At 42.0% G+C, this 14,610-nt stretch overlaps 1 protein-coding gene across 1 annotated transcript in view; it reads right to left on the reverse strand.

Annotated features, from left to right (window-relative positions):
* The window catches only part of CLIP4 (CAP-Gly domain containing linker protein family member 4), a 340,478-nt gene that overhangs the window by 250,022 nt on the left and 75,846 nt on the right, over positions 1–14,610 (reverse strand). The window contains exon 6 of the mRNA XM_053712642.1: positions 5,431–5,549. Coding sequence (XP_053568617.1) covers positions 5,431–5,549 — 119 coding nt within the window. The remainder of the gene's footprint in view (positions 1–5,430; positions 5,550–14,610) is intronic.

A 14,610-nucleotide genomic window follows, 5' to 3' on the forward strand; every position in this document is an offset into this window, starting at 1 on the left:
TGGAAAACAAGATAAGGGGGGTCACATTGCAAATCAGAAATCTCAGAAACTCTGCGTGCAGAGGCAATAGCCAACAAAAGAAGAACCTTCCAAGATAACAATCTAATGTCAACAGTATGCATAGGCTCAAAAGGAGCCTGCTGCAAAACACGAAGAACAAGATTGAGGCTCCAAGGCGGAAGCTCAGCCAATCTCTTGTGCAGTAACGACAGGGCCAATACCTGTCCCTTCAGGGAACTAACAGATAGACCCTTCTCCAGTCCATCCAGGAGAAAAGATAAAATTGAGACTGCACATCCGGAAGCTCAGCCAATCTCTTGTGCAGTAACGACAGGACCAATATCTGTCCCTTCAGGGAACTAACAGATAGACCCTTCTCCAGTCAATCCAGGAGAAAAGATAAAATTCTGGCAACCTTAACCTTATGCCAGGAAAAGCCACGTTCTTCACACCAGTACAAGTAAGTCCTCCACACTATATGGTAGATAGGACAAGTAACTGGCTTACGAGCTAGAATCAGAGTGTTGAAAACCCTCTCTTGGCTAAGACTAAGTGTTAAATCTCCACACAGTCAGCCTCAGAGAATCTAGATTTTGATTAATGAAGGGACCCTATATCAGCAGATCTCAGCGACAAGGTAACCTCCACTGAGAAGATGAGGACATCCCCACCAGATCCGCAAACCACGTCCTTCGTGACCACCATGGAGCATTCAGAATCACTGATGCTCGCTCCTGCTTGATGCGAGCCACCACACGTGGGAGAAGTGGTAATGGAGGAAAAAGATATGAGTCTGAACCTCCATGGTACTGATAGGGCATCTATCAGTTCCGCCTGAGAATCCCTCAAACTCAACCCGTACCTGGGTAGCTTGGTATTGAGGCGGGATGCCATGAGATCCATCTCCAGCGTCCCCCACTCGCTGCATATCTCTGCAAACACCTCGGGTGGAGAGACCATTGCCCTGCTGAGGAAGTTCGCTTCCCAGTTGTCCACACACGGAATGTGGATCGCTGACAGCGTATATCTGTGAGTCTCCGCCCACTCTAGTATCTGAAATACTTCTCTCATTGCCAAGGGACTTCTAGTTCCCCCCCTGATGGTTAATGTAGGCAACCGAGGTTATATTGTCTGATTGGAATCTGATAAAATGGGACAAACCCAGATGGGTCCAAGCCTTAAAGGCATTGAAGATTGCCTGGAGTTCCAATATATTGATTGGAAGGGACGACAACTCCTGAGTCCACAGCCCTTGTGCCTTCTTGGCACCCCAAACGGCTCCCCAGCCAGAAAGGCTTGCGTCCGTAGTCACAATCTCCCAGGACAGTTTCAAGAAGCACGTGCTTTGGGACAGATGATCTGGACAGAGCCACCAAGAGAGCGAGTCTCTCGACAGGTTGTCCAGCACAATCTGTTGAGACAGATCTGAATGGTTGCTCTCCCATTGTCTTAGCATGCATAGTTGTAAGGGTCTGAGATGGAATCTGGCAAAGGGAATGATGTCCATACAGGACACCATGAGTCCAATCACCTCCATACACTGGGCCACTGAGGGTCTCAGGGAGGCCTGGAGGGCAAGACATGAAGACGTTAGCTTGCAACGTCTCTGATCTGTGAGAAATATTTTCATGGATATGGAGCCTATTATTGTTCCCAGGAAATTCACTCTTGTACTTGGAGTAAGAGAATTCTTTTCCAAGTTTATCTTCCATCCATGTGATCGAAGAAGACTGAGAAGGGACTCCTGAGTGTTCTTCCGCTAGACGAAAAGATGGTGCCTGTACCAAGATATCGTCCAGGTAAGGTGCTACTGCAATACCTTGTGTTCTGGCAACGGCTAGAAGAGCCCCCAGAACCTTCGAAAATATCCTTGGAGCAGTAGCTAGGCCAAACGGAAGAGCTATGAACTGGAAGTGCTGGTCCAGAAAGGCAAACCTCAGGAACAGAAAATGTTCCCTGTGTATCGGAACGTGAAGGTATGCATCCTTCAGGACTATGGTGGTCATAAACTGTACTTCCTGAACCAGAGGATGGATTGAACGTATTGTCTCCATCTTGAAAGAGGGAACACTCAGAAACTTGTTTAGGCACTTTAAGTCCAGAATTGGACGAAAAGTTCCCTCCTTTTTTGGAACCACGAAAAGGTTTGAATCAAACCCCAAACCTCTTTCTGCTGTAGGTACCGGGACAATTACTCCTAGAGAGGACAGATCCTGTACGCAACCTAAAAAGGCAGTCCTCTTTTCTGGTCTTGTAGACAGACTGGAAAGTAGGAATCTGCCCCTTGGCAGATGAGATTTGAATCCTATACAGTATCCCTGAGATACAAACTCCAGGACCCAAGGATCCTGTACATACTGGAACCAAACGTCTGAAGAAAAAAAGAGACAGTCTGCCACCTACTCTATCCGATCCCGGATCGGGGGCCGCCCCTTCATGCCGATTTGTTCTCGGTGGGCTTCTTAGTCTGTTTGGACTTATTCCAGGACTGAGTTGGCTTCCAAGTACTATTGGGCTGCTCGGACTTGGATGAGGATTGCTGTCGTCGTGATTTATCAGAACGAAGGGAACAAAAATTAGACAACTGCCGTCCCTTAGGCCTATGCTTCTTATCCTGCGGTAGGAAGGCACCTTTCTTTCTGGTAACCGTAGAAATAATGGAGTCCAACCCTGGACCGAATAAAATCTTCCCCTTAAAAGGAAGAGAAAGGAGTCTGGATTTAGAAGTCATATCCTTTAACCAGAAAGACTTTGCATTCAGGCGAATAATCGGCATATTCGCGTCACAGATGAAGGAGTTAGCAATTCTCAGAGCTTTAATTCTCTCCTGAATATCCTCGAGGGGAGTTTCCACCTCAATGAGCTCCGACAGAGCGTCACACCAGTAGGTAGCTGCTCCAGCAACCGCGGCTACAGCTGCCGCCAGTTGAAATAAAAACCCTGTATGTTGAAACATCTTTCCATTTTCTTATGCATAGGCTCTCTAAAAGAAGAACTATCCTTTAGGGGGATAGTAGTACACTTGGCCAGCATAGAAATAGCGCCATCCACCTTAGGGATAGAGCCCCACAAATCTAATTGAGAGTCAGGGACCAGGAATAATTTTTTAAAAGTAGACTAGGGGGAAAAAGAAGTTCCTATTCTTTCCCATTCGTTAAAAATAATGTTCGCCATTTTAACTGGCACAGGAAAAGTCAGGGGGAACTTCCTGTCTTCATAAACTTTGTCTAATTTAGGTATCTTATGTTCCTCAGGGAATTTAGCCTCTGGAACCTCTAGCGTAGACAGAACCTCCTTTAACAAAAAACGCAGATGCTCAATTTTAAATCTAAAAGGAGGGTTCCTCCGCTGAAGGAGGTTTAGAAACTGAAGTCTCCGACTCAGAAAGTTCACCCTCTGAAGCTACAGAGGTTAACTCATCCTCGGATAGCTGGGACAGAGTAGCTAAATCCGACAAATATTTAGATGATTTTAGGTCAGGAGAACTATGTTTAACCTCTTACGTTTGCTAGAGGGTGGTAATGCACTCAGGGCCGCAGACACCGCTGATTGTAACTGCGCAGTAAAGTCCTCAGGAAAAAAGCCCACTCCAGATGGAGGATTAGTTGAGCCGCGGGAAACTGCATGTGGAGCGGGTAGTAATCTCTCGGGACACATATTCCTGAGAGGTAGACAGCTCAGAGGGACAAATAGCGCTATGAGTATTAGCAGGTTTGTCTCCCTTCTTAGACTTTAGAACAGTGCTTAGGCAAATGGAACAAAATTGAGCAGGCGGAAAACCACGGCCTCCTCACAATATAAACAGGAATTATTAATAAGTACAGAAGGAGCGGAACCTTCTAATGTAGTATCAGAGTCCTCCATAGCTAAGTATATATCCACAGAAGGACAGACAAAAAAACGCTTTTATTAAAAAAACGGCACCTTTATAATCCCAATAGCTGGGACACTCACCACCTCCTAGACCCAGACAGCTAACCGTGAAAACGCTCTCCTTAGGAGTGATGTCTGCAGCAGGATCGTAGGAAAATGAAAAGACTGCACCCTGTCACGTGGTGCGTAGGACAGCACTTCCCCTGCAATGAAAAAGGGGCTAAGCTATTATGAGCTGTGCAACACTCAAAAACAAAAAGTGAAACCTGTTTGTTCGAAGCCAAAAGCACACAGTCTATGAGCCCCAAAAAAACTCACATTAAAGCAGTAATAAATAACCCCTAGTTGTTCAAATAATCTCCCTAAAGGAGATATTAACCTTTGATTCTATCGACGCATAAAGGAGCCACACTGTGACCCTGTATAGCAAAAGTGTATATATAAAACGGTCTTACCCTCCAGGATCCATGCTGTGGAACAGGCACAGCCTCTCAAGTGTGAGTCTTGCAGCAACGCTCTGACATGGACTTGAGTGTGTAACAGCAAGCAGCAAAACTGATTGCTCAGGAGCTGTTAGGAAACAGTCTGGATGGGCTCGCAGAAAAACTTTCCCTGCATCTCCACACTCTAACTTTCATCAATACTCTCACTGAGAGGTTGACAAGCTTACTTAAGATTTCAGTCCTTTCTTGAAGGGAACATACCCATTAAAGGACTATCCAAATCTTCTGACACTTCTCTGCCACCTCCTATAGTGACGAAAGACAAAGAATGACTGGGGGATAGGGGAAGTGGGAGGGATATTTAAGAGTTTGGCTGGGGTGTCTTTGCCTTCTCCTGGTGGCCAGGTGTTGTATTTCCCAACAGTAAGGAATGAAGTCGTGGACTCTCCCTGCCTTATGGAAGGAAAAGTAAGTTATAGCGCAGCTTTAGTACAACTGATGAATTAAACTCCATCTAAAATATCACTAACATTCCAGATTTGTTTTTATAAAGGGGAGAGTTTACCATCACTTTAAGGAATTATTTCACTTATCATATTTCTTTTATACAAAACTAGGGATATTAAATTCTTTAGTGTGACAGTATTAGGTACACACTCAAACATGAAAAAAGCAACAATTTATAGAATTATCAAATGAAAAAGCATTTGTCTGAAATATTCATCGCTCCTTAGTCCAATTCAAATATCATAATTAATGTCTTTTCTCTAAGGGTGTTCTATATAAAATATCAATATGTTGCACTCCTATAAACTGGGTAGCAAGAATATCAAACACTGATTTTTTTCATGTAGAAGCAAGTATATGAGCAGCTCAGTATGAAGAACGACTGCTTGGACACACAAAGCACTCTAGGGGGTCTATGTTTAGGGTTGTAATGAAGCACTGCAAACCTAGGTGTTATATAAATAATGATGCATCCAAAAAATCTTATTCAGCTTTTTACAGCAATTCAATTATTCTGGCATTTCAGAACTAACAATGTTGATAGATGAAATAAGAATGCAGTAGGAGCTCAATAGGAGGCGGCAGTCTTTGACCTGCTGTTTCTTACCCGGAAGGCGGTATTAGCTCCATGTTCCAGTAAACATTTCACGGCTCCCATACACAGGTTTGAAGCGGCAATGTGCAGAGCCGTACCAAAATCAAAGTCACTACAGGTGGCATCAACATCTGAAAGAAACAGGACGGTCACAGCACGCCTGAGCGCAGCCAACTGTGAAACAAATTCATAGCAAATACGCCTTTCATTTCCAACCTAGTATAAAATGGTCAAATCCATTCCAAGCAGGAAAGCAAAAACCATGACGAATTCATAACATCTACTCATACTATTAAACAACATGAAAAACAAGAAAAATGTCATTGTTTGTAGAAAATATATTGTGTTTCAGAAACAGAATCTGGAGACACCGAGTGTATGAGGCAGCAGCAGGATAACTCTTGTGTCTATTTCACACTGTGTGTGCGCTTCACTTAAAGGGATATGAAACCCAACATTCTTCTTTCCATACAGAGCATATATTATCAATTTGTCTTCGTTCTTGGTATCTTAAGATTAAAAAGCAAGGACACAAGTTCAGGAGCACTATGTAGCAGCAGTTTTGCAAGAGCACTAGATGGCAGCACTATTTCCTGCCATGTAGTGCTCCAGATGCCTATCTTCAACAAAGAATACCATGGGAACAAAGTAAATTTGATAATAGAAGTAAATTCAAAAGTTTTTTTTTAAATTGTAAGCTCTGTCTGAATCACAGAAGAAAATCTTTGTGTTTATATCCCTTTAAATAACATATATAGATGCATGGGAATACTTTTAAAGCTTTCTTGATTCAAGATCTTAGAACATTAAACTCAAAATGTGATTCCTCATAAAAGGCCCGATTACAAGTGGAGCATTATTTAATGCACCCGCTCGGGCGTTAACTGCTCAAGAAGTAAGCTTTTTGTGGGCGCTGGGTAACGCACATATTACAAATTGAAAGTGAAGTGTTTTCGCTTGTGCACTAACCCTGACGAGCGTAAAAAGCCTAACTTAGAATATTGCAAGCGCAATAACCTATTCCCCATAAGTAGCAAAAAAAGTGGGGGGGAAACACACAGCTCGGGCGCAAACAGGATTGCATATACTCATGTGCGCTAACCTGACATGAAAATATGAATATTTCACATTCCAATGTTCTTCACATAGCAGAATATGTTCTATTTATTCATAAATACATATTTCTACATATATCTAATGGTATTGTGGTACAAATATATATATATATATATATATATATATATATATATACACACACACACCCTTTTCTTGCCTTTTATTTTTTAACATCTGAGCCCTTATAATATTTTTGTTGAACATTTTTTATTAGATGGTGTTATGAGTGTAACTACTTTGTAATGTATTTTTTATGTGTTTTGTGAAAACTTTGTTTCGTGAGACTGTTAACCAGAGCTCTGAGATCGCGTTAACCCGACACGCATTACATTCAATCTCATACGATTGTGTTTACGTTCAAACTGTATATAATTTAAAACCTTTTCAAAACTGTCATTTTGTGAGCAAAACGGATATTGTTTTGCAGTCCAGGGAAATCTTAGTTACATGAAACCCAATTTTAAACAACTTTCCAATTTACTTCTCTTATCTAATTTACTTCCTTCACTTGGTATCCTTTGTTGAAAAAATACCTAGGTATGCTTAGGAGCAGCAATGCACTTCTGGGAGCTAGCTGCTGATTGGTGACGGCACATATATTCCTCTTTTCATTGGCTTACACAGTGTTTTCAGCTAGCTCCCAGTAGTATATTACTTATTTTTATACCAAGAAAATGCAGCAAATTTGATAATAGCAGTAAATTGGAAAATTGCTTACAATTATATGCTCTGTCTCATGAAAAAAAAATTTTGGGGGGTTTTATGTCCCTTTAACTGTGTTTTCCTTTTAAATGATATACAGAGCTGTGCAAATGTTTTAGGCCAGTGTGAAAAAAAGGAAATTTATGCTTACCTGAAAAATGTATTTCTTTTACGATATGACGAGTCCACGGATCTCATCCTTACTTGTGGGATTTAACCTCCTGCTAGCAGGAAGTGGCAAAGAGCTCCACAGCAGAGCTGTATATATAGCCCCTCCCTTCCCTCCCCCTCCAGTCATTCGACCGAAGTTAGGAAGAGAAAGGAAAGGCCAAGGAGCAGAGGTGACTGAAGTTTAACAAAAAATAAAAAATAAAAAAAACTGTCTGTAGATAACAGGGTGGGCTGTGGACTTGTCATCTCGTAAAAGAAATAAATGTATCAGGTAAGCATAAATTTCCTTTTCTTTTACAAGATATGACGGGTCCACAGATTTCATCCTTACTTGTGGGATACAATACCAAAGCTATAGGACACGGATGAAAGGGACAAGACAGAGACCTAAACGGAAGGCACCACTGCTTGAAGAACCTTTCTCCCAAAAATAGCCTCAGATGAAGCAAAAGTATCAAATTTGGAAAAGTTGGAAAAAGTATGAAGAGAAGAACAAGTTGCAGCCTTGCAAATCTGTTCAACAGAAGCATCATTTTTAAATGCCCATGAGGAAGCCACAGCCCTAGTGGAATGAGCCGTAATTCTTTCAGAAGGCTGCTGTCCAGCAGTCTCATATGCCAAACGGATGACACTCTTCAGCCAAAAAGAAAGAGGTAGCCGTAGCCTTCTGACCTCTACGTTTCCCATCAAAAACCACAATCAATGAAGATGTTTGATGAAAATACTTAGTCGCCTGTAAGTAAAATTTTAAAGCGCGAACTACATCTAAGTTATGCAACATACGCTCCTTCTTAGAAGAAGGGTTAGGACGTAATGAAGGAACAACAATTTCCTGATTAATATTCTTGTTAGAAACAACCTTAGGAAGGAAATCAAGTTTGGTACGTAACACCACCTTATCAGCATGGAAAATAAGGTAAGGTGTATCACATTGTAAAGCCGAAAGCTCAGAAACTCTGTGAGCAGAAGAAATAGCAACCAAAAATAAAACTTTCCAAGATAATAACTTAATATCTATGGAATGCATGGGTTCAAACGGAACCCCTTGAAGAACCTTAAGAACTAAATTCAAACTCCAAGGAGGAGCAATTGGTCTAAACACAGGCCTGATTTTAGTTCGAGCCTGACAAAAGGATTGAACGTCTGGAACATCAGACAGACGTTTGTGTAACAGAATAGACAAAGCAGAAATCTGTCCCTTTAAGGAACTTGCTGACAACCCTTTATCCAATCCTTCTTGGAGAAAAGCTAAAATCCTGGGAATCCTAACCCTACTCCATGAATAGCCCTTGGATTCGCACCAATAAAGATAATTACGCCATATCTTATGGTAAATTTTTCTAGTAACAGGCTTACGTGCCTGAATCAAAGTATCAATGACCGAATCAGAGAACCCTCGCTTAGATAAAATCAAGCGTTCAATCTCCAAGCAGTCAGCTGTAGAGAAATTAGATTTGGATGATGGATGGGTCCCTGAATGAGAAGGTCCTGCCTCAATGGAAGCTTCCACGGTGGCAGAGAGGACATGTCCACCAGATCCGTATACCAAGTCCTGCGTGGCCACGCAGGGGCGATTAGAATTACTGAAGCCCTCTCCTGCTTGATCCGAGCAATTACCCGGGGAAGGAGAGCAAACGGTGGAAACACATAAGCTAGGCTGAACAACCAAGGCATCTATCAGTTCGGCCTGAGGATCCCTTGATATGGATCCGTATCTCGGGAGCTTGGCATTCTGACGAGACGCCATCAGATACAATTCCGGTCTGCCCCACCTGAGAATCAGAGCGGCAAAGACCTCCGGATGAAGTTCCCATTCCCCTGGATGAAATGACTGTCTGCTCAGAAAGTCCGCATCCCAGTTGTCCACTCCTGGGATGTATGTTGCTGACAGATAACAAGGGTGAGCCACCGACCACCGAATTATCTTGGATAACTCTGTCATCGCTAAGGAACTCCTTGTTCCTCCTTGATGGTTGATGTAAGCCAGAGTTGTGATGTTGTCCGACTGAAACCGGATGAATTTGGCCAAAACCGAGGCCAAGTCTGAAGCACATTGAATAGCGCTCTTAACTCCAGAATATTGATTGGAAGTAGAGACTCCGACAGAGTCCACACTCCTTGAGCCTTCAGGGAATTCCAGATTGCATCCCAACCTAGTAGACTGGCATGCGTTGTCACTATCACCCATGAGGGTCTGCGGAAACACGTCCCTTGGGACAGATGATCCTGCGACAACCACCAAAGAAGAGAGTCTCTTGTCTCCTGATCCAGATCTATCGGAGGAGACTCATTTGCATAATCTCTATTCCACTGCCTGAGCATGCTCAGTTGTAGAGGTCTGAGATAAAAACGAGCAAACAGAATTATGTCCATTGCTGTCACCATCAATCCAATTACCTCCATGCACTGGGCCACTGAAGGCCGAGGATTGGACTGAAGGGCTCGGCATGTATTCAGAATTTGTAACTTCCTGACCTCCGTCAAGAAGATTTTCATAGATACAGAATCTATTAAGAGTTCCCAGAAAAGGAACCCTTGTCTGTGGAATTAGTGAACTCTTTTCTACATTCACCTTCCACCCGTGAGTCTTTAGAAAGGACAGAACCATGTCGGAATGTGACTTTGTCAGTTGGTAAGATGACGCCTGGATTAGAATATCATCCAGATAAGGCGCCACTGCAATGCCCCGTGATCTGAGAACCGCCAACAGAGACCCTAGAACCTTCGTGAAGATCCTGGGTGCCGTCGCCAGCCCGAAGGGTAGAGCCACGAACTGAAAATGTTTGTCTAGAAAAGCCAATCTTAGGAACTGGTGATGATCCTTGTGGATAGGAATGTGAAGGTATGCATCCTTTAAGTCCACGGTAGTCATATATTGACCCTCCTGGATCAAAGGAAGAATTGTCCGAATGGTCTCCATCTTGAAGGATGGGACTTGTTTAGACCCTTGAGGTCTAAAATGGGTCGGAACGTTCCCTCTTTCTTGAGAACCACAAAAAGATTTGAGTAAAACCCCTGCCCCTGTTCCAGAATTGGAACAAGACAAATCACTCCCATAGTGGAGAGGTCTCTTACACAACTTAAGAACGCCTCTCTTTTTATCGGGTCTACAGACAATCGTGAAAGAAGAAACCTTCCCCTTGGGAAGGAATTTTTGAACTCCCGCTGATACCTGAACATCTCTTATCCAAGCCTGGACAAAGAGAGAAACTCTGCCCCTACTAGATCCGGTCCCGGATCGGGGTCCGCTCCTTCATGCTGTCTTGGGAGCAGCAACGGGCTTCTTGGATTGTTTGCCCTTGTTCCAAGCCTGGTTCCAGACAGATTTAGCTTGTGCAAAGTTCCCGTCCTGTTTAGCGGAGGAGGAGGAGGGGACTCCCTTAAAATTTCGAAAGGAATGAAAATTACTCTGTCTTCCTTTCTGCTTAGATGTTTTATCCTGAGGTAAAAGATGGCCCTTACCTCCCGTAATGTCCGAAATAATCTCCTTCAAGTCAGGACCAAAGATTCTTCCCCTTGAAAGGAATAGACAAAAGCTTGGATTTAGAGGACACATCCGCAGACCAAGACTTTAACCACAAGGCTCTGCGCGCTAGAATGGCAAAACCTGCATTCTTAGCCGCTAACTTAGCAATCTGAAAAGCAGCGTCAGTGACAAAGGAATTAGCCAATTTTAGGGCCTTAATCCTATCCATTATTTCCTCTAAGGAAGTCTCAGTCTTCAGAGATTCTTCCAAAGCATCAAACCAAAAGGCAGCCGCAGTTGTAACTGGTACAATACAGGCCGTCGGTTGTAAAAGAGAACCTTGATGAACAAATAGCTTCTTTAGCAGACCCTCCAATTTTTTATCCATAGGGTCTTTGAAAGCACAACTGTCCTCAATAGGAATAGTTGTACGCTTAGCTAGAGTAGAAATAGCACCCTCCACCTTATTGACTGTTTGCCAAGAATCCCGCACGGTGTCAGCTATAGGGTACATTTTCTTGAACATAGAGGAAGGAGAGAACGGGATACCCGGTCTTTCCCATTCCTTGGTGACAATCTCCGAAATTCTCTTAGGAACCGGAAAGGTATCTGAGTAAGTAGGAACTTCCAGATATCTGTCAATCTTACACAATTTTTCTGGAGGGACCACAATAGAGTCACAATCATCCAGAGTCGCAAAAACCTCCCTAAGTAACAGGCGGAGGTTTTCCAATTTAAATCTAAAGGACATAATGTCCGAATCTGTTTGGGGTAATGACTACCTGAGTCAGACAGTTCCCCCTCAGACAAAATCTCCTTACTCTCCAGTTCAGAGGACTGGGAGGGAACATCAGAGATAGCCATTAAAGCATCAGAAGCTACAGGGATACCCTGCGATTCTGCCCTGCTACGCTTGCCTTGTAACCCTGGTAACTTAGACAAAACCTCTGTAAGGGTGGAAGACATAACTGCAGCCATATCCTGCAAGGTAAAAGAGGCAGATGCCGCCGAAGATGGCGTAGCTTGTGCGAGTGTTAAAGGCTGTGACGCTTGGGGAGAAGATTGCGGCAAATCCTGAATCTCATTGGTTAGAGAATCATCTTTATTAACAAATAATTTCTCTTTACATTGTACTGCTCTCCCACACAATTTTCACAAAGTGTGACAGGAGGTTCCACAATGGCATCTAAACATAAGAGACATGTACTCTGTTCCATGTCTTCCATATTAACAGATGCAAGCTACAATTTTAGTCAGATCTTCTATTAAACAGATTACTGTTCCCTTAAATATTAAAAAGCTTAAACAATATTTTGCGTGTACTGTGCCTTTAAAAAACATTTATATTAAATCCAAAAATAATTTGTATTCCTTTAAAGGGACAGTATACACTCATTTTCATATAACTGCATGTAATAGACACTACTATAAAGAATAATATGCACAGATACTGATATAAAAATCCAGTATAAAACTGTTTAAAAACTTACTTAGATGCCGTCAGTTTGGCTCTGTTGAAAAGGTAGCTGGAAAGCCCACTGCAAGTGACAAATAAGACACTCCCCCCCCCCCCTTCTTTTGCATATGAAAAGACCCTTTACACAAACAGGAGCAAGCTGGAGTAGGTAGTCGAGCGTATTCACATAAAACTTTGGGGCTTGGTTAGGAGTCTGAAAATCAGAGCAATGTTATTTAAAAATAAGCAAAACTATACATTAATTTAAAAAAAAAACTTTATGGGCTATATAAATAGATTATCTACAAAACATTTATGCAAAGAAAAAATGAGTGTATAATGTCCCTTTAAGTAGAAAATGATTGCTATGCCCAAAAAAATAATCAAGCTTTGAGCCCCAAAACGAAGCTAAACAATTATGGTGTAACTAACAGAGGCTCTTTTAAACTACACATAGGCCCCGTTAGAGGAAAAAAGGGAGTTAACACTCCAGTCACCCTGCCACAGCTCCGCTGCGGCTCCTACCTGCCTCCGGATAAGAGCCGGACTGTTCGACCACCTGATACTTGAAGCGTTCCTGTAACGCACTTGGGAGCAGCACAGAGCACAGTAACTACCATCAGTCTAAACTGCTACGCAACAGCGCTTCAGAAAAGCGCGCAAATACAGCCCCGCCCATCGTGGGCGTGAACAAAAAAACGGAACTTCTCAAAGATTGTAAAAATTACCTTAAGATCCTCTTAACAAAGATTTGCCCGCAAAGTGTTTTAAAAACACCCCAGCGTCAGCCACATTTTTTAATAAAAGCAAAGAAACCCGCCCTTTCTTAAATAAAAATAAGTGCCCCAGTGCCTCAGGCTGAAACCTGCCTGACTGACTTGAAAGATTAACCCCTGTAAGGCTTTAAATTATAACACAGTACAGTTAGTTCAGAGTTATGCAGCATGCCCCTGAAATCTGCACCTACCTCTATGCTGAGTAACAGCATAAATCACTCACAGTATCCAGAGGTCCACTATCTCCTCCAGAGGTCCTGTGGATAAGAAAATAGGCAAATTCACTAAGTCCATCTCAGGCAACACCAATAAGGGAGGCGTTGTGAGAGTAAAACTCCACAAGTTCCCAGAAATGGTCCTTCAGAAAGCTGCCCAGAATAAAATAGTACACATAGGCACCATTTTCTTTTCTTTTTTTTTTTTAAACAAGAGAACAACAAGAGAAGCAAATGAAGCAAATCACATTTTTACATTGATAAACAATACAATGATGGAATAAACTAACATTTTCTGCTGAACAGTATAATTTCAAATGCTAAAGTCCAAAAATACAAACGTCAATAGAAATTTATGCTTTGGTGCATTTACAAGCGTTGCAAACAGAAAAAGGTGAATAAAAAGTTAAAGTGAAAAGCTGAACCTTAAAGGAAGATACAAAACAGGGTTCAGCCTGTAGTATCTAACAGAAAATTTAAAATGTAACAAAGAAAAATCACACAATTATTAAATGACTAATTTTACACTTGTCTGTTCAGACAGCTGTGAGCAGAAATTAATGGTGCATGTAACATTTCATCTACAGCTCAAAGTAAACAGGTGTTCCTTAAAGGGACAGTAAAGTGAAAATCTTAAACTGAATAGAACCCAAAATCTCAAACAAGTTTCCATTTTACTTATCTTATCAGTTTTGCCTAGTTCTCTTAGTATCCCCCATCAAAGGGTAATCGCATGTGCGCTCAGGAGCATGAACGTGTCTCCAGTCATCTGGCAGCATTGTTCGCAAGCATTGTTATACATAGTTGCAAACACTGCTGCCATACATAGGCACCATTTAAAATAAAAAATTCTTGATTGAAGAATCTAAACTAACACCTCACTTTACCTCTTCCTATCACTAACACAGGCAAAGAGAATGACTGGGGGGTGGGAAGGGAGGGGCTATATATATACATCTCTGCTGTGGAGCTCTTTGCCACTTTCTGCTAGCAGGAGGTTAAATCCCACAAGTAAGGATAAAATCTGTGGACTCGTCATATCTTGTAAAAGAAAATGCTGTAAAGTAAGAATAATTTCAAACATAGAAAAGTCAATTGTTTATTTTTATCAATTGACAAAATGCAAAGTGAGTGAACAGAAGAAAAATCTAAATCAAATCAATACTTGGTGTGACCACCCTTCACCTTTAAAACAGCTTCAATTCTTCTAAGTACACTTTTACACAGTTTTTTAAGAAACTTGGCAGGTTGGTTGTTTCAAACATTTTGGAGAACTAACCACAGTTCTTC

The sequence above is a fragment of the Bombina bombina genome, chromosome 4, assembly GCF_027579735.1.
Source record: "Bombina bombina isolate aBomBom1 chromosome 4, aBomBom1.pri, whole genome shotgun sequence".
Taxonomy (NCBI): Eukaryota; Metazoa; Chordata; class Amphibia; order Anura; family Bombinatoridae; genus Bombina; species Bombina bombina.